Consider the following 26,143-nt stretch of genomic DNA (forward strand, 5'->3'; position numbering starts at 1 on the left):
AAATCTCAATCACTAGCTGGAGCTCATAAGGCACATTTCACAAACAAGTCAGCCTGAGAAACTAATGCTGAGACTCAGACAACAGTAAAATACCTAGACATCTGAATAGCTAAAACAGTAAACTGAAAATTAAGCTATTTTAGTCCACTAATTAACTATTTTGGTTGACTTTTGTCCAGTGGTTTGTTCAGTTTTTTGACTGAACTAATGAATATGCACATTGCTTTTGTGACTTGTCAGTCATGGTTATCCATAATATTGCAGAATACAATATTTGAGCTCTGACAATAAAGAATATTTGAAGGTTAGGGATATAAAACCCATTAGAGGTCAATGAAAGCATCATTTGAGGTTTTTTTTTTTTTTACCATTATTCTCTAAGGTCAGTTATAACTAAACACATCTTAACAGATATCAAAAACGAGGGTACTATTCTCAATATTTATGAAGATGTTTATTTTCCTGGATCTCTGTTTCTCAGGTCCTTTTCACATAAACCTACACTAATCATAGTAATATGTCAAAATATGATTGACACATCCAGTATTAATCCAAGATAACCAGAATAATAGATTAAAAAATCCACTATCCACACTTCCAAATGATTGATTTTACCATAACCATCTTTTTATTTGGAGCTTTAGAACCAAATCAATACCAAGTATGTTATTAGCAATTTCATTGTAGTCAGAGAGTGTATTAAAGTCTGCATAACATATGATCAGAAGAGATTTCACTAAAAGAGAGTTCTACACTTGACCCAGCAGGTTGCAAAAGCATCCCAGTTCTCTTTCCTCTGCCCCCGTGAAGGGCGGATATTAACAGAGGGAACTTGGCAGTATCAAGGTTACGCATTCATTTCAGCTGCTAATTAGCAATCAGAAGATAATATCCTTTCATTATCTTGTGTTGGCAGAGCCTCTTTCATGGCAGATGAAGAAAGCTTCAACTTTTCTCAGCTAATTTGCAAAACTGTTTCCATACACGGGGAAGTTTTGCAAACCGAATATAAATCATGCCTTGTGTCTCTGATATTTAAACAATTTCTGAAGGTGTGGAAGAGGGGATTCTTTTCACATCTCCAAAACATCCCCTGAATAAAGGTGGGAGTGGATAATAGACCAAATCTACCTAATATAGCCTTGACCTACATTCTACTCTAGCCACCCGCTCCCTCTGTGTCCCTCCTGACCTCATTATCACCCCGAACTGTGCCATATCAGAAAATGAAAACTCTAAAATCCCATTAGTAATCATTCTACAGCCAACATTCCTACCTCCTCCCCCACCACAGCTGCTCACCAAGTTAATTTGCACCTTGGCCTTTCTTTTCCTCCTGGTCTGGTCTGATCCCCTTCACCCTAGGCCTCCTAAACTTCTCCTTTCCCTGCCCACACAATTCCCTTCCTGCTCTGTTCTTGCTCCCCACGTGATGGGCAGAACACTCTCATGGATCAATATTGTAACTCAGTTTCCTGTATTCAGTACTTAAGCTGTCCCTATGCCTCTAGCACTACAGCAATTGAAATAATCCTGAAAGATGGTACCAATCTTAGCCATGCTTTCTAACCTCAGCAAGTTCTACAGCAAAGTTTCACTGGCCCATTCATGGGGGCACCTTCCATTTCACTATCCTGAAAGCCCCTACCAACAAAATCTCCTCCACTTTGAGGAGATGACTTCAGACTCTACTGAAATAGAAATACTAAAGCAACCCTCTCAACTAGCTCCTCCCCAATATTTACCCCTTAATGCCTTCCCTGGGATAAGCTTCTCCCATTCAAGACAGATGCACTCATTTGGGTTCTGGATCCACCTGCTACATTTCTTCCATGCCCGTGGCTAAGCACATTTTTGCTCCTTTCCCTCATTCACTTCCTCATCTATTGTAATCTTACTTCAATGATCATTACCAACCCTGCACTTTCCATGAGGCACAGAGTTCTCCTAATCAACAAACTCGGTGAACTTGATCACCCTTACCCTAATGAACGGGTTATTGCAGTATATATGAACTCCTACTCAAAACTCCACCCCCTTAGATTCTGAGATGCCACTGTCATCTATGGTTCTTGTATTTCCATTATATGTAAATATAGTTTTAGTGTACCAGTAATGCACCAGTAATTATAAAGATTTTCATATACATATGAAGTATCTTCACAAAAATTAAATGCTATTATTATTTGGGCTTAAGTCTTTCTATGCTCTTTTATGGATGAGTGAGTGGGTATATTCTAAGGCTTACTGTCAGTTCCTCTAGGAGTCTTTCCTAGATCTATTCCCTTCAAAGCCAAACTATGTCTCCCTCTTCTGTGTTTTCACAGCATCCCAGGCTGTCCCCTTCCATGTACTTGCTATGGGATAATTAAACATTGCATTGTAACACACCCCCCTTTACTATCCAGTAAACTCAAAATGAATGTGTACCTGGCACATAGTATCACCCAATAAGTTTGTTGAGGTCACACTTGAAAACCTAAAAACAAACCTTCTCTGATGTCATGCCCTCCTCTTCCTACCATTCTGTCACCACTCTCCCATGGAGAAATATTCCCAGAAAGAGATATCTGCACTACCTTCCTCCACTGCCTCTTTCATTCTCTCCAGCTGGCCAGCCTCCCTACCACCTCCTGGAAAGAGGTTGTCAAGCCTATTAGAGGCCGGCACCATGGCTCACTAGGCTAATCCTCTGCCTACAGCACCGGCACTCCAGGTTCTAGTCCCTGTTGGGGCGCTGGTTCTATCCCAGTTGCTCCTCTTCCAGTCCAGCTCCCTGCTGTGGCTCCACTGAACTCAAGAAAAACCATTCATGTTTGCATCTCAGGGATTCCTATTCATCCAGCTTTTAATGTTCTTTCTTCAGAAGGCTCACTCTTAATTCATATCAGATAGCATTTTGTGAGAAAGATTGATGCTCCCTACAGCATCCAGAATATACCATTCTCACTTCTCATCAAATTCCCAGTGGAATTTAAACTTATGGGTTTTTTTCTTAATTATTTGACAGAGCTAGACAGTGAGCGAGAGAGAGAGACAGAGAGAAAGGTCTTCCCTCCATTGGTTCACTCCCCAAATGACCACCACAGCCAGCGCTGCGCCAATCCAAAGCCAGGAGCCAGGTGCTTCCTCCTGGTCTCATGCGGGTGTAGGGGCCCAAGCACCTGGGCCATCCTCCACTGCCTTCCCAGGCCACAGCAGAGAGCTGGACTAGAAGAGGAGCAGCCGGGACTAGAACCCGGCATCCATATGTGATGCCGGCACCACAGGCGGAGGATTAACCAGGTGAGCCACAGTGCCAGCCCCTAAACTTATGTTTGATGGGACATGAAAGTACACTTAGAGATCCAGGAGGTGATAAAAAACTGACATGACATTCAAAATGGAACACCAACCCTTGGGGTTTATGATTCTCCTTCAGAGAGTCCACAAAACCCTCCTCAAGTTTTGGCAAAGGCAAGTGGTGCTTATGTGTCAGAATATGATCAACTATTCAGATATCCTTCCCTGAAGTTAATGCCCTATTCTAGTGGTTTCCTAAAGAAACCATCACCACCAGGAGTCATTCAGCAGTGTCCAGAGATAGCTTGGAATTGTCACAACTGGGGGAGAGAACGCTACTAAACTCTAGTGGGTGGAGACCAGAGATGCTGTTAAATGTCTCTCATGCTGGCTGTGATACATCAAAAGATGCAAAAGCTGAGAATGAATCAGAGAGAGGCTGGTGGCTTGATGTGTTGATACAACAGGTCAAGAAGAGACTGAGAAGTTTACCTAATCTATGAGTCACCTTGAGACAGTTCTCATGGACCTAATTTTAATTATAGGAAATCAAACTGCCAGAAACACCACAGCAGAGCTTTTTCACACTTGGCACTTGCCCTGAGGGCTTTCCTGCATTTTTGTATAATTTTCATATAAAAAATAGCTAGAACCTTTTGTAAAAGACTTTTGTCTCAGTGTCTAAAATGTCTATCCAGGGTATCACTGTACCATTGGCAAACTATCTTGTTTCCCCTGCTATCATTCCTGGCTGCATGTTTTGCCATTATGAACCTGCTTTCACCTAAATAATTGGTTGAAAAATACACGGTGTTATTATTTCATAGTAATGTCTGCTAAAACACATTCCCATGCAAAGTTTCATTAGAAGAAAGAGGGGAAGAAGAAGGGAGGCTACTTCAACCTCTTGGTATAAAACATCAACCATCTCTCTCCACACATTGAGTCAATCACCTGAATTTTCCTCTGTAGTTTAGACTTTCGGTCCATCATCCATATGGAGACCTACTATAGATACTGGAAATTTGAGCAAGTAACCTAGCCAAGTAGGATTCAAATGCTGAATAATATTTCAGATTTTTTTCATTTTTTAATGTTTAATTTCATTGTATTTGAGAGGCAGTGAGACACAAAGATAAAGATAAAGAGGTAGACAGAAAGATAAATCTTCTATCTTCTGGTTTACTCCCCAAATGCCCACATGAGCCAGACTAAGCAGAGGCTGGGATGGGGCCAAACTTAGGAGCCAGGAACTCAATCCAGTCCTCCCATATTGGTGGCAGCAGCCCAGTCACTGGAGCCATTGCAGCTGTCTCCCAGAATCCGCACTGGCAGCAAGCTGGAAAATCAGGAAGCAAACCCAGGAACTCCAGTGTGGGACTCAGACATCTTAACTGCTAGACTGAATGCCCACTCCTATTTCATTCATTTTCAATAGGCTTATATAATTGTGATCCACTGGGATACAGCCAGATGATTATTTTCAGTTGAATTTGATTAACAGAACTGGGTTGAGCCCTCACCTGTGCCAGACACTGTGATGCATAAGCACGGTTTGCAAGGAAAAAGACTTGCAGCTTTGCAATAGCAGGAGACTGGAGGCTCAGGGTTGTGGGACCTGGAATGATTATTTAGCTCCAGGGTTCTGAGCCTGGTGTAAGAGACCAGGCATTCCAGTCTGCGGATGTTTATTAAACTTCTGGATTAACTGAGCTCCACCCATCCTGCTCCAGTCTTCAAGCATCTTAACAGTTGCCCAATACAGTAGGTACTGTTATGATCCCTACTTCACAGTTGAGCAAACTGAGACCCATGTGTGTTAAACAGCTTTTCCAAAGTTACAGGCCAGAAAATGCAAACCGAGGTAGTGTAACATCAGACCTTGCAATTCTGTCCTCCACACTACACTGCCTTGCCTGGATTTCTTGGGTTTCTGTGAAAACACATCTCTGGTTTATATATTTTCTTTTTGTTTTGTTTTTTGTTGTTTTGTTGTTGTTGTTGTTGTTGTTGTTGTTTTTGACAGGCAGAGTGGACAGTGAGAGAAAGAGACAGAGAGAAAGGTCTTCCTTTGCCGTTGGTTCACCCTCCAATGGCCCCCACGGCTGGCACGCTGCAGCCAGCACACCGCGCTGATCTGATGGCAGGAGCCAGGTGCTTCTCCTGGTCTCCCATGGGGTGCAGGGCCCAAGCACTTGGGCCATCCTCCACTGTACTCCCTGGCCACAGCAGAGAGCTGGCCTGGAAGAGGGGCAACCAGGACAGAATTCAGCGCCCCCACCGGGACTAGAACCCCGTGTGCCGGCGCCACAAGGCGGAGGATTAGCCTAGTGAGCCGCAGCACCGGCCCTGGTTTATGTATTTTCTTAAAAAGGAATCTGTCGTATGGAGATGATCTATCAGAATCCTGGTGAGCTTTGAATCAAACCCAACATAGAGCCAGAGGAAGGCTCTTCCTCCACTACTGCCCAGAGGAAGCACCACTTCTGGCCCACTGGTAGAGCGTCACATTGATCATGTAGTTGGAATAGAGAAGAGGGTGAGCCTCTCACTGTTGTGGTTGATTTCTTCTGAGAGGAAGAGTGTGGTGGGGGCAAGAGGTGCGGAGTCACCACACAGACCCTGGGAGTCGGGTGAAAGCAGGCCTGAGGCAAGCAGCCTGCAGACTCGTTTATTTCAGTTGCTACTGCAGCTTATATAGCCAAGGCAGCCAATCTGGTCAAGGGGTAGTCTATGCCCTAACCAATCACACCCTGTTGCCAGGCAGTTTCTGAAGCCATCCAATCACAGCCTGTTGTCAGGCAGGCTCCGTTGTCATGTGGTTTCCGAAACCATCCAATCACAGCCTGTTGCCAGGCAGTTTCTGTTGCCAGTGGCCATCTTGGCATGGCCTTCTCATTCTACCACATCTCGCCACCTGCTGCTAGAGAAGGGGTTCCAGCTGGGAGGCAAGACTTTTCTCTTATCCTCAGTCACCTGAGCCTTGTATGTGTTTGCTTACATTGATGTGCCTGGGGACTGAGGCCCCTCTTATGAAGGGAAGTTGAATGGTGCCCATCACTAGATTCCAGGTACATGTAGGCATGTCTGGCATGCATGTCGCAGAAAGTGAGCAGAGCACAGGGAGGGATATGTGGGCCTTTCAGACACAACACAGCTCAAGAGAAGAATGGCATGGTCAGGTGTGACCAAGAGTGCCTGCCGTGTAGATATAAATGAAGGGTGCTGTCAGCCCTGGCCCTGCCATGACACTGCCTTTTTAGGGTTCGAAGGACAGTGAGCAAACTGCAAAGACAATTCCAGTAAACTTTTGAGACCCAGGCAACTCCACTGGGAGGCCCCTAGAGTAGGCCAACACAGGGTGCTTATTCCTCACTGGCAAAATAAACAGCACAGTTGTTCAGAAGAGCAGACCTGGGGAAGCAGCCTTGGGTGAGTGGCAGTGGCACTGGAGCATGCAGGCCATGAACCACATATGCAGCATTGCTGGGGAGAAGACAGTTGGAGCTGTGCTCAAGCATGGCCTTGAGAATGGCAGCCCAGAGCCGGCCCACAATACCACATGGGTCTCCATCAGTGACTCCCAGAGAGGATGGAGGGACTGAGGCTCTGCAAGTTCACACCCAGGAGAACTTGGAGCCTGGGTTATTAAAGCAATACAAGTACAACCACACGTAGCAGTTCTGCTTCTGGAGGGGCTTATTTTTATTTACCCTTGAACTCTTTATTTGCACCAAGCAACTTAGGTCAAAAACCAGATACTTATCTTTTTACTTAAATCTGGATAGTTTCTCCAGTTATAATCTTACTGCATGTGGACATAATATCTTAGATCTAGAGATTAAAGAGAACGTATTGCTCAACCACCTCATACTCTGAAGGTTTGTAATCTGTGTTTTTACCAAGCAGAATCAGTTTCCTGACAAGCAGTTGTTCAAGCTAGGTGAGATGAATGAAGGAGGTGAATCAAAGAAGATGTTCTTTCATTCATGGTATTGTCCACCATGTCAACTCATCAACTGGTGTAGGATTCCCATTCCAATCTATGCTTTAAATAAAAAAAGGTTTAACCATTTATTTGAAAGAGTCACAGAGAGGCAGAGGCAGAGAGCATGAGAAAGGTCTTGCATCCACTGGTTCACTCCCCAAATAACCACAACAACTGGAGCTGAGCCGATCCAAAGCTAGAAGCCAAGAGTTTCCTCCAGGTCTCCCATGCGGGTGTAGGGGCCCAAGGACTTGGTCATCTTCTACTGCTTTCCCAGGCGTATCAGAGAGCTGGATTGGAAGTGGAGCAGCTGGGACTCAAACCGGAGCCCATATGGGATGCTAGCGGCTTGCTACGCCACAGTGCCAGCCCCCCAGCCTATGCTTTTTAAGCTATTGTTTTAGATTTGGATTGTACAGTTGCTATGCTTACTTTACACAAAAACATCCCATATCATAATTTTTCACTCTAGAGTATATTTTGCTGTATATACTGGGCTGGCTAAGAGCCACCCTGTGTTCATATGAAGCCAAACCACATTATCACAGCTTGGTTGTGCATCTACAAAAATGTATCTAGGGCCTACTCATTGCCCAGATCAGCCATGAAACCAGTGAAATCTTATCTTTAGACATTTCCTCTTGTGATCTACCCCCACTTGAAGCAAATAAGCAGTTCTCTATTGGTTGTCCATTTTGCAGTACTTTGTGCTAAGACAGACCCCATCTTCTGCTCCCACACCCTGTTTGAGAGGGAAGAAATAGGGGACTTAGCTGCAAAGAACTGAGCAAGACACCAGACTCCAGGATCTTCTCCCTGGTTACTCATGATTGATCCTGGGTGAACACCCAACCTCAGCTGGGCCCATCAGTGAACTGTGCTAGAGATTTGGACGTATGTAGTGGGTGTTTGGTAAGGTGCTTGTGGCACCTACATCCCATGTCAGAGTACCTGGCTTTGAGCCTGGTTCTCCTCCTAATTCCTGAATGTACTCCCAATTCCAGGCATCTGGCAATGAAGAACCTTGGAGGCAGCAGGTGATACTTCACATAGTTGGGTTTCTACTACCTAAATGGGAGACCCAGACTGAGTTTCTGGCTCCAGGCCTGTCCCAGCCCTGGCTGTTGTAACTATTTGGAGAGTGAACCAGCAGATGGAACATTTCTCCTCTCCCTCTCCGCCTTTCAAATAACTAAGTTTAAAAGAAAATAAAGAAATTTGGATCTAGATCAGAGAGACTCAAGCAGTCTCTCCTGGTACTTGATCTCCAGGATGTAAGCCATGGGCGTCATTTGCAGTGAGAGAGAAGAAAGGAGCAGGGAAGAGCACAAAGGAGAACCTGGAGGAGAGAGAAGAGAGTCCCTTGTGTTCCTCATGTTCCTGAGCCCAGCTGTGTGTCTGTCCCAGATTTCTTGAGACTCTACCATGATCTTATACTGAATTTTCCATTTAGCTTAAGCAACTTGAAGGTTATGTGAACCAAAATAATTCTAAGTAGCGCAGGGGGTGTTGGTAGCCAACATAAAATAATGTAGCAAGTATAGGCAACATTTAAAGAGTGAAATTTTCCCCCATAGCCCAGCCATAGGAACCAGAGTAGTAACCTATCCATTGTTCACAGCTCAAAATGGAAACAAAGACCTGGTGCCAAGCAGGTGCAGGTTCCTTTCCTCACTGTACCATTTGCCTGGGGCCAGTTGTTGACCCTCAGTTTCATAATCTGTGAAATGGAGATAACAATAACCATAAAAGAGCATTGTTGCAAAGATCAATGAGATATTATGAATGACATGTCTTGGCCAAATAGGCCAACAGTTATTTCTGTTCATCCAACTTTTCATCTATAATCAACTGCAGGAACTGATAGAACATTGTGAAGAGTGGGAATAATCAGCAGCCTTCTGTATTTTCAATGATAAATATTTTGCATAGATAGATTTTTTTATATTAAGGATATATTCTTCTATTCTTGTTTTACTACAAAGATTTTTTCCTGCAGAAATCAGTGGTAAATATTAATAATTTTCTCTTCATAACCAAAAAATAAACAATATTATTTTGTCTTTCAGCCTCAAAATTAATTTAGTGATAGAATAGCTAGTATTAAACTATCTTATTTTCCTAAAATTAAACATCCTTAATCATTTTACATTGTCCATGGAATGAATTGGTAGGTTCAGTTCTCTCATATTTCATTTAGGATCTGTCTATGTACAAGCAGTAAGTCTTTAGTTTTCTTTAAAGTGTTATCTTCTCTAGGTTCTGTTTTGAGATTATGGTTGCTCACAATGATGAATTAAGAAGTTTCCCATTTTCTGGAATGGTTTCCACAGCACAGGGATTTTTCTGTTACCTGAAAGATTAGAAAGAACATGTCCTTTCTAATTTAATATATAAATATATATTAAATATATAATATAAACTTGAATATATATTTATATATTTAATTTACATCTCAAGATTTTTTTATTCTTCATTTTATTTGAAAGAGAAAGAGAGACAAAGATCTTCCATCTTCTGGTTCACTCCCCAAATGCCTGCAACAGCCAAGGCTGGGCCAGACCAAATCCAGGAGCCCAAGGCTCCATCCAGGTCTCCCATGTGGGTGGCAGGGACCCAAATACTTGAGCCAACACCTGCTGTCTCCCAAGGTGCACATAAATAGGAAGCTGGATCCTAAATGGAGCCAGGAGTTAAACCAGGCTCTCTGATATGGGTTGCAGGTGTACCAAGAGGTGTCTTAACCGCTTCTCCAAATTCCTGCCCTCTCCGCCTAAATTTTAAAGGTAGTTGTTCTTCCTCTAAGTGTTCTAGTTGACATCATGGTTACTGGTTTGTTTAAGTTCTCTACATCTTCGATGAATTTGAATTTTATTGTTTGCTAAAAACTTTATAATGCATGAGAGTAATCTAACATTATACCAAAAATGATATTCTTATTTAATGTCTTCATCTGTTCTGTATCTCCCTGTTCTTACTACCTGTCATGATGACCAAGTCTCTGTTCTGGACCTTCAGGGACCACCTCTAAGTGAAGAGGGCACTGCACCAGGCTCTTCCCTGGCTTGGGGCAACTCAGTCATCTCCACCTGCATGGCCATGCCCCTACCATCATATTGGAAGCCTCAGTTGCAGTGCTTTCAAGTACAGTGAGGTTGGGTTAGCCACTACTGGGGAGAAGTGAATGGTGTTTTTAGACATAGGACTATCAGGAACCAGTTAGTTATTGAGGTGCTCAAGAATAGATGGAACATTGGTGGGCACCCAAAGATGTTTGGTGGTCCCATAAGCCTCCTCATCCATAGTGTCCCCTTGGTACCTTCATAAGCTTCTGTATGCCTATAGTCTCTGCAGAGTCAGCAACACTGGTCTATCAGTTCATGCGAAAATCATTGACCACCTCAAACATCAATCTGAAGTATTGTCATTTTTAATTATGTTTATTCTGTGAATCAGATAACCTATTCATTTAACACTTTTGTGCCACTCATAGAATAGATAGTATTTTGAGTCTAAAACAGAACCTCATGAAAGACAGTAAAGTTGGGCTTATTGGAAATTCAAGTGGGAGGATCTGAGAAAAGTCACAGCAGGTCCTGGATTAGGTGAAAGTCTAATTAGATAGGAGACTTAGGAGGCCTTAATTATGGACGGAGGTGCTAGAGATGAGCTATCTCACATGGAAGGAACCACAGGGTGCTAGACTAGGCAGACGAGACGCTGGTTTAGGAACAGGGTGACAATGTAGCATCAGCATTTAGCTTGGCAGGTCACCATCAATGGTTCCAGGAGGCTAAGTGACCAATGAGGATGTGAACCAGCAGAGGCCCTTACAGCTGGAGGTGACCGGGTCTGCATGACCAGCTCTTCTCAGCAAACACCTGTCCTTTCGTTGTGTGTGGCTGACTGTATTAAGCAGCACAGTTTGCTCCACTACTCTCTCTTATCACACTGCAGTTCCATGTAACTCCTCCCCACTGTCTGTCAGCAGAACTGTCACATGTGGCCTGTGCTCAGATCCTCCACCTCCCAGCATGGGCCTTCAGGTGATCTTTATGGAATGCTTGGATGGGTAAGGATGTACTGTCCAGAAGATTCTTTTGTGTCTTTGGGTTCAGATCTTCCCTAGGGTCAATGTGGGCTGTTCATTTAAGATTCCTGACTTCCCTTTCATGATGCTTTCCTAATCTTGAGTCCTTATATCGCCAGCTCTGAGAGTCAGGATCCCTGGAGGAGAGGAAGGTTCCTTTAGTATACATCAAGCACACAGGCATTGATTATGGTTTAAAAAAAAAGGAGAAGGAAGAGAATGGGTACCCCAGCATCATCAATAGGAAAATTCCATAAGCAGCTTAAAGGAAGTAAAGAAACACATCAAATAAAAATGCAAACTAAAACTATTTAACAACATCAGTTCCCACCTGCCTTTACATCTCTCTGCGCCATCTGTGTTCCAGGTTCAGGTTCAGTGGCCGCATCCTAGGCTTGGCTCTGATCCATCAGTACCTTCTGGACGCCTTCTTCACGAGGCCCTTCTATAAGGCGCTGCTGAGACTGTAAGTGGATTGGAGACCAGGGCTCCACCGGGCCCTGGCCGCAGGACATTGGCCCTGGCTCTCCGCATTTCTCTCCTGTTTCTGGCAGTGTCATGCTCTTAGATCACAAACACCTCTTAGTACAATAAAAAGGCCTTTGGAGATTTTAGGTGGGGGTAGAGGTAGGGAAGAGTCTGCTTTCAAAACATCATAAACTGGACATGAATCCACTTATTTACAAATATAATAATATTACTAACATCGCAATAAGCTATTAAGTAGAATTAATCTGTTTATCACTTTCTTATTTTAAAACACTGTTTTCTCCAGTGGAAAAGAGTCTGTGAATCAATAATTATTTCATGTCTCTTATTATAAATATTTTAACACTTCCTTTCAAAATAAAATTAATAAATGAAAAAAATGATTGGATTATCTGATTCCTCAGTATATTCAAAAGTAGCAAATTAAAATGTGTCTGTGATATTGGAGCCAGAAGTGGCATAACCACATTTTGGAACGAGGTCTGGGCAGTCATGTTTTCAGAAATGCTATTTACTTTGCTCCCTTTGAATTCACTCAGGCCTTGTGATTTGAGTGACCTGGAATATCTGGATGAAGAGTTCCACCAGAGCTTGCAATGGATGAAAGACAACAACATCACAGATATCCTAGACCTCACTTTCACTGTTAATGAAGAGGTTTTTGGACAGGTTTGTATGATATGGGGCTTGGAAAAGCCTATTTATTATTGTAGACTATACACCAAACATAAAATTTACCATGTTAATAATTGTAAGTGTACATTCTGCATTGTCAAGTATGTTTACTTTTGGGCATCTAGTCTATAGAACTTTTTCATCTTGTATGACTGAAGCTACCCATTCAACAACAATTCTCCATGTCTCCTACCTTCCAGCTCCAGGCAACCATCACTCTACCTTCTGTTCCTATGGACTTGGCTACTTTAGATACTTCACATATAAATAATGTCCTCAAGATTCAACCATATTGTAGCATGGGTCAGAATTTCCTCCCCATTTTAACACTGAGTAATATTTCATCACACGTATATATATGATACATTTTATGTATCTATTCACCTATTGATGAACCCTTGGGTTCCTTCTGTTCTTAGGCTATTGCAAATAATGCTGCCGTGAGCATAGGAATATGAAAATCAGTTCTAGTTCTTGTTTTCAGTCCTTTTGGTTATACTTAGGAATATACTTAGAAATGGGATTTGCAATTCACATGGTAACAGGATTTTGTTTTTAAACTAGAGAAAAAGGAGACTTTTCTTTAATCCCAATAGCCTGTTTTGTGATTGCTGTTTATGATACGTAGCTACATATGGAGTTTTGTGAAAATTACATTAGACAATAAATCAGAAAGCATTTTTGTAAAGTATTCCATAAATATGAAAGGTATTTATTATCTTTGAGACAAAAATGTTTATCACCTCTAAGTATTTACTCTTTCAAAATGCTTATATTTCAACGATATTTAATAACATAAAGCTTCCCATGTGTTTCCTACATTTATCTTACATTGTATCTTCTGAGCAAATGAGTCAGAGTCTTAGAAACCAACCATAGCCTAAGCAGATTTAACGACCGAGGTTTTGAGAACTTCATTTACAAAAGCCCCCAACAGCCCGTGGCATGAAGCAGTTGTAACAGGGCTGCCGGGAGATTCAGTCACTTTATGAATGCCTTCTCTGAATGTGGACAGTGTGCTGAGGGAGTGAGTGAGAGCGCCCCACTGCCCGCTGCAGACCACTCACACCCGCATCCCACCCAGGAATCCTGGCTGGCCCCGAGAAGCATCACCGCTCCACTGCGCGTCCTCTGTCTAACCATACCTCTGAAGGGGGCTCTTTATAAACTTCAGAAAGCACGTTTCTTCCAACTGTAGAAAGCACATTTAAATATGTTCAAGAATATGCTACTTGTTTAACTGTCCTACCACGTACTAAGTGCACAGGCCAAATACACTGCTGCTGGGACACGAGGACTTCACATTCAACCAGCGGTAAAGGGTGAATTTGTAAAATATACACAATTATTTAACAAATTGTATTAGGACAGCTTGGCATGCTTCTTTAAGTTTTATGTTGCATCCCTAACCTAACTCACTGCACTGAAATAAATTCCAGTTGATCAGAAAAATTAAAATTTCTAGTTCAAAAATCTGAATGAATAAAAGACAAAGAGAAAATTTTTATTTTTAAGCTTGCATCAAGGAATGGTGCTATAGGTGAAGCACAAACTTTCAAAGTCATAAAAGAAAATAATGACATAGTCCAGTCAAATTATTATTTAAATTCCTTATGACAAAATACAGTATACCAGCATAAAAGTAGCAGGAATTTTAAAACATTGTAATACATAACACAAAGGCTGCTTCCTTCAGTATTGGATAAGATCCCATGCATCAGTAAGAATTATTCAGGGCCGGCACTGCGGCTCACTAGGCTAATCCTCCGCCTAGCGGCGCCAGCACACCGGGTTCTAGTCCCGATCAGGGCACCAGATTCTGTCCCGGTTGCCCCTCTTCCAGGCCAGCTCTCTGCTGCGGCCAGGGAGTGCAGTGGAGGATGGCCCAGGTGCTTGGGCCCTGCACCCCATGGGAGACCAGGAGAAGCACCTGGCTCCTGGCTCCTGCCTTCAGATAGGCGTGGTGCACCGGCCGCAGCGCACTGGCCGCAGCGGCCGTTCGAGGGTGAACCAACGGCAAAAGGAAGACCTTTCTCTCTGTCTCTCTCTCTCTCAGTGTCCACTCTGCCTGTAAAAAAAAGAAGAAGAAAAAAGAATTATTCAGTCAATGGTCCAATAGAAAATCAGCAAAGAATATGAATATATAGTTCCCCAAAATGGAAATACAGGGAATGATCAAGCTCATTTGCAATTTTTAAAGATGTAAATTAGGACAGGAGTCCGCCTTTATCCACAGTTTCACTGGTAGAACACTAGTTAAATAGCATACTCTTACACAGTGGAATAGTAGACTCCTGTGTGGCTATTAAATGTCTGAGACACCCCAGCCCATCAATTTACATATAAATCATAAATAATAAACAGAATGTGCCAACAGCAATGAAAGAACAAAGCAAATCTAAATCAGTACGAAACAATTGACCAGATATATTTTTTGGAGGAAAAAAAAAAAAGACAAGGAAGAATAGTGTGTATAATAATAGGCTACTGTTTGTTGGGGGGAAGAGCTGATATAGGCCATGTCTCACTTAACAGGGATGTGTGAGATGCAGACTGGGGAAACAGCACAGAGTGGACTGGCCCAAACCTAGATGGTATCGGTCAGTCGCTGGACATGGCCTCTTACGCAGCCAAGAGACACAGTCAATGCTGGATTGTGTATGAGGCTGCTGCCAGTGTGTCACAGCACACTGCTCTACAGATGGTTTTTTTATTTTTAATTTTTTACTTAAATTCATAAAGGTACAGACAGAGACAAGTAGACAGGGATATCTCTCATGTGTTCACTGATGCGGTCTCCTCATGCCTGCAACAGCCAGGCTAGGGCCAGGCCAAAGTCAGAAGCAGGGCACTCGATTCAGGTGTCCTGTGTTGGCAGCAGGAACCCAAGTGCCTACAGCCTCCCAGGGTACCCATGAGCAGGAAGCTGGAATCCGGAGCAGAGCCAGGACGCAAGCCCAGGCACTGCACTATGACATGTGAGTAACCCAAGCGGCTTCTTAACCCGTGCACCAAACGCCTGCCTCATAAACTATTTTTATAAGTAGAAGAACAGTGATAAAATAATGATTTATAGTATGGTATCGACATTTACCAATAACTGTCATTTATTATTACCATCAAATATTATGTATCATAGGTATCAAGTGTTGAATGCTTAGCAACCTTGGCAAACAGATGTTTCTCCATGTTAAATCCTATATGCTATACTTTTATCCAGCTGGCATTACAGTAGGGTTGTTTACACCAGCATCTCCACAAGCATTGCTCTGCAGTGTCACTAGATGGTAGGAATTTTTCAACTCCATCATCAACTTTCTGTAGTACATTGCAGACGGCATCACCGTGCTACAGTATGTATCTGTAGGCACATTCTCTACCATACACTGAGAATCTCCCTGGAAAGGAATAGGGGAGATTTTTTTTTTCCAGAAAGAGAGACTGTATAGCTGGAATATAATATGGGGAAGAAACTTACTTTTCACTTTATGGTTTTTTTGTAAATATTTTATTTATTTGAGAGGTAGAGTTACAGACAGAGAGAGGGAAAGACGGAAAAGTCTTCCATCTGCTGGCTCACTCCCCAAATGGCCACAATGTCTGGAGCTGGGCCAATCCAAAGCCAGGAGCCAGGAGCTTCCTCCAGGTCCCCCATGCATGTGCAGGGACCCAAGTACCTGGGCCATCCTCCACTGCTTTCCCAGGCCATTAGCAGAGAGCTGGATTGAAAGGGGAAGAACCACTATAATCTAAAAGTTTCACTTTCAAAATTTATATTTATTAAAAAAGAAAAAAACATTGGAAGGCCTGATGCCGACGATTAACTCTTCCACATGCAAAAAAAAAAAAAAAAAAAAAGGTGGAGCAGCTGAGACACAAACTGGCACCCATATGGGATGCTAGCACCACAGGTGGAGGCTTAGCATACTATGCCAAAGCACCAGCCCCCACTTTTATATCACTTGAATTTCATGGTCACATATTATCTACTCAACAAAATACATACAACTGAACATGTAAAATTAGGTAAAATGAAAATGTTGGAGACACAAAAGGACAATGCTTTGTGTATACATAGAGAAAAGCTTCAATGTTCCCAGTGATTTAAAAGTAAGGATGTGTCTGTAGATCTAGAATAATGTGAATCTGTTTAAATTTTATCCTCTTTCTCCTCAAAATGAAGTCACCAAGAGCAATGATTTGGTTTCAGAAGATTGGATGGGGTCCGGCACTGTGGCAAGCCGGGTTAAAACCCCAGCCTGCAGTCTAGGCATCCCATATGGGCACTGGTTCAAGGACTGGCTGCTCCATTTCTGATCCAGTTCCCTGCTAATGCTCCAGGGAAAGCCACTGAGGATGGCCCAAGTTCTCGGGCACCTGACCTGGAAGAAGCTCCTGGCTCCTGGCTTCGGCCTGACCCAGCTTTGCCTGTTGCAGGCATTTAGGGAGTGAACCAGCAAATTGAAGGTCTCTGTCTCTGTCTCTGTTTCCGTCTGTCTGTCTGTCTGTCTGTCTGTCTCTCTCTCTCTCTCTCTCTCTCTCTCTCTCTCTAACAGTGCTTGTGGTATCCCAACCATCACACTCATGTTCAAAGCAGCAAGACCTCCCCTTAAAGAGCCCTTTGGAAAATGCCATATAGTTCTTCTGCCTACACCTTAGTGAATAGAATTTAGTTACCTGCCACACGTGGCTGCAAGGTAGGTTGGGAATAAAGCCTTCAAGTGAGCAGCTAAATATGGATATTGGTTGGCAACTAGGATTTTATAATTGTCTAATATTCTCTATTAGTGCTAGAGTCCTAGCTGATAGAAGAAAAAGTCACCATCAGACCTTTTTTTAATATTTACTTCTGTATTTGAAAGGCAGAGCAAGATGAGAGAGAGAGAGAGAGAGAGAGAGAGAGAGAGAGAGAGAGATCCATTTGCTGATTGACTCCCCAAATAGTCTCAACAGCCAGAACTGACCCAAGCCAAAGCCAGGAGCAGGGAACTCCATCCAGGTCTCCCATGTGGGTAGCAGGGGCCTAGTTACTCGGGCCATCACCCACTGCTTTCCTGGGTACATTAGCCATAAGCTGGATTGGAAACAGAATCGGCACTCTGATTTGGAACGCCAGCATCAAAAGCAGCAGCTTAACTCATTGTACCACAATGACTGCCCCACCATCAGACTCCTTGTGGACTGTTTTGTTTTTAGGTACCTGTGTCCACAAATGCCAAATATATATGTATATATATTTTAATCAATTACCAACTACATTGACACCTCATTAAGTCTTGTAACATAGAGCAGTGAGTTGCCTTAAGTGATTTTAAGATGACTGAAGATTAGCCCTTTGAAAAAACACATTTTGATAAAAATAACGTCTAACATGTTATTTACCTTCTTGCCCTTGAAAACATATGGCACAGAGCCTAGCTTTCCTTGAGGACTCAAACTTGTCCTGACAAGTGCTCCACCATGCTGAGTGCAATACTGTTCCCAGGCGCTTCCACGTCAAGGTCAGGCCCTCATTCTTCAGACGCCATCATCACCTGACTACAGGCACCACCTTTGCTTGCTATGCTGTCTCTGCTGCTGGTCCTCTGTGGGAGGGGAAGTGGTGGCTGTTGGGGATTTACTCTGAGATAGGGAGGAGTCAAATAGGGACGGTAGTGTTGGGACATTCGGTGTCACCATCAGGGAAAGTTGGAGCATTTTCCTTTTCTTTCCATTGTGCCTCTTGAGTTAAGGGGATGTGTTTCTTCCTTATAAAACAAAAAGCCTAGCTTTGCCAAGGTGCTTAACATCTGCTTAGATCAGCTAGAGTCTTTCAGTGACCTCTAGGAGAGAAACAGGATCTAAGGAGGTAATGATGCTGAAACCGTGCGGAGAGGATTTTTGGCACGAGGCCATGCTCCCGAAGCCAGTCCGTATCTTCGGGAAGTAAGCGGAATTGAAAGCAGCCTGGTCTTTCTGGTTTTCCTCCAAGGTAACAGAAAGAGAGCTGAAGTCGGGAGGCGCCAACACCCAGGTGACGGAGAAGAACAAGAAGGAGTACATCGAGAGGATGGTGAAGTGGCGGGTGGAGCGCGGCGTGGTGCAGCAGACCGAGGCGCTGGTGCGGGGCTTCTACGAGGTGAGGCCCAGACCCGGCGGAGGAAGGCCCTGAGGTCTTCACTGGGAGGGGTCTGCTCCCCCAGAGAGCCCTACGGGAGCAGTCACGGAGCCAGCGAGGAGAATGAAGAGCCAGAGTCCAAGCTGGCGGAGGGCTCAGCTCTCCTCACCAGAGGGCAAACGGATCCTACTTGGGGCGGGAGGTGGAGGAGTCACCAACTTGTCTCATAGGTGAAAAATACTCCCCAAAATCTGGCGTCGGCGTAGCTCTGGTGTGCCAGATATGGAATGATCCAGCCTCTCTCTACAAGACACGTGCAGGCAGTGTTTCCTTTTTGCCCACTAAAACAGGAACGTAAAGGCACCTGCGGGTGGATGGAGGGGGTGCACTAGCCACATTTGCCAGAATTTAATTTTGTTATAGGATCACCTTGTGCCACATAATACATGCTGAGTGGTAGATTGAGATGACAATGACAGGGGGCTGGATTTTGCCCACAGAGATGACGTCCTTAAACTTTTCCAGTTTAGAGACAGCAGGTTGGAAACGTTTTCTCGGCCTTGGGTCTTGAGCCTTGGAAGGCTCTCTTTCCCTGCTCTACTAGAGAGGAGCATTGCCACTGTCCCTGCACCACTGGTTTGATAAGCGAGGTGCTACTGCAGGTGTCCAGCTGCACCTGGCACATCTGGCACGAGGTACCACACAGAAGCCTTGAGCCCCAAGGAGCTTGGTCCTTCCACCCTTTGAAGGAGGAAGTGAAGGCAAAGGGAAGGAAAATACCATCATTCAATGTACAAGGCCCTGACCTAGGAAGTGATTCCTAATTGCCTGTGAAAGAGATGGTACATTTTAAGTGTAATGGTAATAATCGCTATCAAGTCACTGCCAAGTGGTGTGGAGGTTTTTGCCTTTAAAATGCAAGGTTGTTTGGAAACTTCAACAGGACTTCAGGAAGTCAAGTCAGATTGGTTGATAACATCACCTTCAGAGGGAAATAAGGACATGGGCTCTTCACTGTGTGTCCAGCCCATGAGGCGCTATGTTCTAGAATGTCTAAGTCCATGATTTTCCCAGTCTGTGCAGGCTGCTGGAACACAATACCATAAACTCATAAACCAAGTAGCTTAGAAGCAAGAGAAATTTATTCCTACAACTTTGGAGCCTGGAAAGTCCACAATGGAGGTGGCAGCAGATTTGTGTCTGAAGTCTGCTCCCGGGTCACAGGTGGCACCTTCTCACTGTGCCCTCCCCTTGTGAGAGCAATGAGTGCTCTTCCATGGGCCTCTTCAGGAAAAGCCATGGATCCCTTGCCTGGGGGCTCTTCACCCCAAAAGAGGTGACGATTTCAACATAGGATTTGAGGAGGTGCAAAAACTCAGACGCTGGAAATGACGCTGAACTTGAAAATGATTGCATGTTGGGGCCAGCACTGTGGCTTAGTGGGTAAAGCCACAGCCTGCGACACCAGTATCCAGTAAAGGGTGCCAGTTTCAGTCCCAGTTGCTCTACTTCTGATCCAGTTCCCTGCTTAGGGCCTGGGAAAAGCAGCAGCAGATGAACCAAGTGCTTCAGCTACCACCACCCACGTGGGAGACAAGGACAAAGCTCCTGGCTCCTGGCTTCAGCCTGACCCAGCCTTGGTGTGGCCATCTGGGGAGTGAACCAGATGAAGGAAGATTCCTCTCCCTGTCTCTCCCTCTCTCTGTGTCACTCTGCCCTTCAAATACTTAATCTTTTTTTTTTTTTTAAACTTACTTGAAAGTCAGAGTGACACAGAGAGAGGAGAGTCAGAGAGAGAGAGGTCTTCCATCCGCTGGTTCACTCCCCAATTGGCTGCAACAGCCAGAGCTGCGCTGATCCGAAGCCAGGAGCCAGGAGCTTCTTCCGGGTCTCTCATGTGGGTGCAGGGGCCCAAGGACTTGGGCCATCTTATGCTGCTTTCCCAGGCCATAGCAGAGAGCTGGATCAGAAATGGAGCAGCTGGGTCTCGAACCAGCACCCATATAGGATGCCAGCGCTTCAGGCCAGGGCATTAACCCGCTGCACCACAGCGCCGGCCCAATACTTAAATCTTTTTTAAAGACAAAAAAAATGATTCTGGAAGTGGTGGTCAGCTTCCCATTTTAATCCACAGAAGTCATAATAATCAGCATGACTTGCCCATGTGCTTGGACTGGGCTGCTGAAGCCTAGCCTGCATTTCAGGTTGTCTGATCTGTCTGCTTTCAGGTGGTAGACTCGAGGCTTGTGTCCGTGTTCGATGCCAGGGAGTTGGAGCTGGTGATAGCTGGCACGGCAGAAATTGACTTAAATGACTGGCGGAATAACACTGAGTACCGGGGAGGTGAGCTGCCAGGAGTTGGGTAACAACTATCGCAAATCCCAGTTGTCATTTTTCAAAAAGTCTTTTGTTGAAGTGAAATGGACCATAACATAAAACATTGACATGAACAAGTGCATGGCATTTGGTACATCCTCAGTGCTGGGCAACTGAGATTTTTCCAAATTGCTTTCATCGCCCCAACAGAAAAACTCTGGACCCGAGAAGCAGTTGTTTTCCCTTTCTTTACTCTCTCCTTCTGCACCCCAGCAACCATCAATCTGCATTTTGTTTCCATGGATTTTACCTACTTTGTTATACCTACTTTATAATGTAAACATATACAATAAAATAAGACTCATACAATCATATAAGACTGTATAATAAGATTCATATAAGACATGCAAAATACGGTCTTTGATGGAGTCTTTGGCTAGGATTAAGTTAACTTGTGGTAGCGTATTTCAGTACGTCGTTACTTTTTATAGCTGAATAATATTCCATGGCATGTACATATGTGTGTATGCATGTATATATAATTGTGAACATAATTATGAATTTATATAGATAACTCATCACTTTCTGATGATTACAAAAAGCTTGGCCCTACCTCCATACAGAGCAGGTGCTTTCCCATGCCTTCCCCTGACTGTGAACCTGAGCTCAGCTTCAGCTGACAGCAGTCCCTGGCCTCACCCAGGGCAGAGGCTTGCAGGGCACACCCAACCCATATACCAGCTCCTGGGTGCCTCAGGTACTGTCAGGGAAGTAGCTCTCACTTCCTAAAGAATCAGGGCTCTTTTCAACTTGACCCTGGCTGGCCACAACACATTTCTTCCAGCATTTAATTTCTAATCTTTCCCCAGAGTTCACTTTGCACTTGGCCAAGCCTAGCTTTCCCAAAACATCATTTCTATCACATGACTTCCCTTTCAAAGGTTTCTGTTCTTAGCTTCTAAGCCTTTCCTTCATGTAAAATAGTGCAAAGAAACCCTAATCAACACAATCACCACGAGAGAGCGCGCTAGGCACACCCCTGTACCCCCTCATCTTCCCAGGGCCCTCAGTCACAAAGACTCCTCAGGGCCTCTAGGCCCTGCTGGGCTCGTGGGAAAACCCCTGATGCAGGGTCTCAGGTCAGAAGGCCTTGGCCTGGCTTGTAGGATCCTCTAAGGCCACCAGAGATTTCCCTTCCCGTCTTCATCAGACCCCTCCTCTTCCCTGCATATTTCTTGCTCACTCTTATTATATTTTATTTCTCCTTCCAGAAATGCCCTTCCCCTCCATGTCCACAAACCCCTCGCATGCTACTTTATGCAATTTTCTTTGTTTCTATTGCAGCCCAGACATCTCTCTCATCTCTGAATGCCTCTTACATTTGTGGTCAGTAGCGAATCATTTACAAGGAACGTTCAAAAAGTCTGTGGAAAGAGTATATAAGGCAAATCAATGCATGGATTTCAAAAAATTTTGCACCAAAATAAAGTTACCATTCAATTCCATTTTTCCACATACCCTCCTGTCTTAATTAATTATCTGAGCTTAGTTTTCCCAGCTGTACTGTGAGAAGGGCCCAGCTTTTCTTCTCTTGAGGGGCACTGTGGCGTCTACAGAGCCCAGTCTCCTTTTCATCAAGCTTGCTGCCCACCTGCAGCCTTCCCCAGCCCTAGACCCCAGAGGCATATGGTTGCCAAGCACTCAGACGTCAGAACAGAGTGCATGATGAAGTTTTATATTCATAGAGGGTTTACCTCTACCCAAACCTTTCTGTTCTTGGTCTACATTCATATGAGGCAGGGACATTTCAAGTGGAAAGCCAGTCACTTAAATAGAAAGAAAATGTCTCTGCGAACATCCCTCAGAGCAGAAAGTCTTATTATAAAACAGCTATTTTCTAATTCTATTTTTGTTATAAAATTTGACCTAGTTATGCAAATTGTTTGAGGCCAAGGCCATCCCTCATTAGGGAAATCAGATCAAAAGCAGTCTCCCCTTCCGATGGCCTCTGATCTGACGTGCGTGTCTCATCTCTCTCCTCTCCACACCTGCCCCTCTCTCCCTCCCTTTGCTCTGTCCAGGTTATCACGATGGCCATCTTGTGATCCGCTGGTTCTGGGCTGCGGTAGAGCGCTTCAATAATGAGCAGAGACTAAGATTACTTCAGTTTGTCACAGGAACATCAAGTGTGCCCTATGAAGGCTTCGCAGCCCTCCGAGGAAGCAATGGGCTTCGGCGTTTCTGCATAGAGAAATGGGGGAAAATTACGTCTCTCCCCAGGTACAGAGGTCCTGCCCACCTTTGGGAAACCCGCTGAGGACGGCAAAGTGCACTCAGCTATGTGGTTGGCCTTGGGGATGGAATCCCTTCTTGGCAGCCAGAGAACTGTTAACTGAGTGGTTAGTGACAGGTGTAGGTGAAGTGCTTCTGAGACTTGGATGAAGACCATATTCTTAGCAAGCTCATATTCTTAGCATGTGTCAGTTATGGGAAGCTTTTTGATCAGTACATAACCCAATGTAATTTAAAGAGGAATGTCTAACCTGGTGGGGAGGAGGAAGGCAAGGACATTGGTGTGCAGATGCAGGAAGCCCAGGTAAGCCTTCCAGCACCGTATCTGAATTTATCCAGCATTCCCACTTAACCTAGGTATATATTCATATATGTGTTGTAGCTCTCCTACTAAGTTTTAAAACACATGAGGACACGATCATGTGTATCTCTAGGTCACTAAAGTGACTTCCATGTAGTAAGCTATCCAGGAAATTATTGTGAGATAAGTGTGGAAAAGAAAGCGCTGGGGCTCTAGCAAATTTTATAGACGAAATTCCCCATGCCATGAGTTTTAATCCCAACACTTCCTGGGTTCTTTCTAGGCCACTTTGTGTGACTCTTAGGAGCACTAAAGAGCTACTTCTGTATAAGTTCTATAGGAATAAATACAGCTTCAACAAACAGAAGAAAACATTATCTTCTTCTAACATGCTGTGTTGTGAGAATATGGAGCAAAGACCTAATCCTGATTGAGGTGCCCAGGGAAGCCACCACAAAGAAACTGGCTCTTAGGTGAGCACTGGGAGGCAAGAAATAGGGAGAAGGGGAATTCCAGGCTGAGGAGCAGCATGAGCATGACTTGGAAGATTCAGGAAGGATCACTGAGCCAGCATGGAGGACATGGTCTCTCTGGTGATATCACAAGGGATGGCTTTGAGAAAGATAGTTTGGTGGGCCACCAGGAAAAGATACTGCTGAGTCGTCTCTGCTTTATTTAATGGCACACTAGACTCACTGCTTTTGTTATTTGGGGGGGGGGGTACAGAATGGGTATGATTTACATATTTGTACTGGAAGCTTTGAAATATATATTCATATGATTAGCCCATACTAATAACCTATCAGGTTAACATTGGGCTTATGAATAGATTCTTCACATCTGGTCCATGGCATGGGTTTTGGGGGGAAGCAGGGACTCTGTCCTGGGATAAGAGGACTCCAAGAAGCAGCTGCCTCTGAGAGGACAATAAAACTGACCCACTGAATTGGAACCTTAACCCTTCTCCCTTATATAGTTGCTGAAGATACAAGAACCTTAAAGGCATTAACTATGTGCTGAGGGTAAGAAATAGATGAGAGTCTGGCCAGGCCACATCAGGAAGCCATGAGGCCGGCAGGTGCACAAAGCAGATTGAAGATGACTCAGGGCTTCCCAGGGACTGCAGGCCACAGTGCACAGGGCTTATACCCAGGAGAGGTGGCTTGGTTGACTTTTCCTCAGATCTTCCTTCTGCAGAAAGGAAAGGCAACTGGCTTCTCAGATGAGAGTACTAGACAGTGTCTCAATGAAACCTGGCTATAGGCCTGACTAAGTTAAATCTTTACATTATCCCAAGTTTTTGCCTTTCAAAACATGTGTGAGGATTAGGAAAAAAGGACTTTCCAGGTACTGGTTTGGGGATGTAATTTTATGGTGCCTGGTGAAGAAATTTCCTATGCTATTGTAGCCCATGTGGAAGAGAGGTGGGCCTGTCACTGAGGCTGAGGTCAAAGAACTGGAAGTCTAGGGTATTATGGGCCATCCATGTGGACTTACAAAGGAGGCTTGAGGGCATCATCAGGGAGCCCAGAAGGAAAATTGCAACCAACTGAGGGGCTGAAGAGAAACCAAGGGGAAGAGCCATCAGCAGGTGAGGGTAGGACATGGACTTCTGCACTTAGGGACCCAGAGGTTATTGACAAACTTGCAAAAGAGCAGCTTGGGCGGTAAAGAGAACAAGACCCCATCTGGAGAGAAGGAGGCATGAGGGGAAGATGTAACTTGCATAACTGAAAAACCAGCAGCAAAGAGTAGTGATTGCTGCCTCTTTAACTCACTTTGAAAAGGTTTCTAGTGGAAAAGAGCAAGATTTTCTTTGGCCCTTCATTTATTAGCATTTTAATCAATACTTTGGAAAAAAAAAATAGAAGAAGCAGATCACCTGTGTGGATGGCACAGGTTAGAAAGGTATACATTACAACTCTGGCACAATCCAAGTCAAAAATTACTCCAAATGCTGGAACCTTAGATTGACACTCTTAGAGTGGAATTTCACATGGTATGACAGATGATCCTTGCGGGGTTTCCAATCATTAATTGCACAGGACAAGAAGAGGGTGATTCACTTTCCTGCAGGTCATGTGGAAAAAGCCAGGATCTTAGGTCACCACCAGTATGACATGGTCCATAAAGTCTTTACCATGATCATAGCTACATTATTAAGAAAATTTTATGTTTCGTTAATGAGTCACAGGTTAACAAAAGGCATTTATGTGTGTTTCGTGGTTGATCCTTCCAATAACCCTCTGAGGTGTACACAGCATGTATCATTATCCCCATTTTACAAGTGAGAAAACTGAGGCTTAGGAAGATTAATAGACTTTCCCAAGGTCATAAAGCTGATAAGTGCTAGACTGGGATCAGAATAGAAGTCTTCCAAGCCCTGGTTCCATGCTTGCTCTACCATCCCACACTTATCTGACATCACTTGGTCCAGTACACTGGGAATCAGGTAAGTAGAAGCTCTGTGTTGTCAGAACCACACCCAGAGGGAGGAGAGTGGTCAGGAATATAGAATTGCATCATGATATGATTGTATTCATTCACTCTATTGACAAATCAGAATTTACCTAAGGGAGTTAACTAAGACTGTAGATAAATACCATAAATGAA

General features: G+C 44.0%; 1 protein-coding gene across 9 annotated transcripts in view; it reads left to right on the plus strand.

The window, feature by feature from the left end:
* The window catches only part of HECW1 (HECT, C2 and WW domain containing E3 ubiquitin protein ligase 1), a 407,022-nt gene that overhangs the window by 373,838 nt on the left and 7,041 nt on the right, over positions 1-26,143 (plus strand). For 8 of the 9 annotated variants that reach the window (XM_051852912.2, XM_051852913.2, XM_051852914.2 and 5 more), the window contains 6 exons: positions 11,728-11,826; positions 12,389-12,518; positions 18,496-18,642; positions 20,850-20,964; positions 23,019-23,217; positions 23,814-24,003. In XM_051852912.2, the coding sequence (XP_051708872.1) occupies positions 11,728-11,826; positions 12,389-12,518; positions 18,496-18,642; positions 20,850-20,964; positions 23,019-23,217; positions 23,814-23,964 (841 nt within the window). In that variant the 3' untranslated portion in view covers positions 23,965-24,003. The remainder of the gene's footprint in view (positions 1-11,727; positions 11,827-12,388; positions 12,519-18,495; positions 18,643-20,849; positions 20,965-23,018; positions 23,218-23,813; positions 24,004-26,143) is intronic. The other variant, XM_070059776.1, reaches the window with a different exon arrangement.

This window comes from Oryctolagus cuniculus, chromosome 16, assembly GCF_964237555.1.
Source record: "Oryctolagus cuniculus chromosome 16, mOryCun1.1, whole genome shotgun sequence".
NCBI classification, from domain to species: Eukaryota; Metazoa; Chordata; class Mammalia; order Lagomorpha; family Leporidae; genus Oryctolagus; species Oryctolagus cuniculus.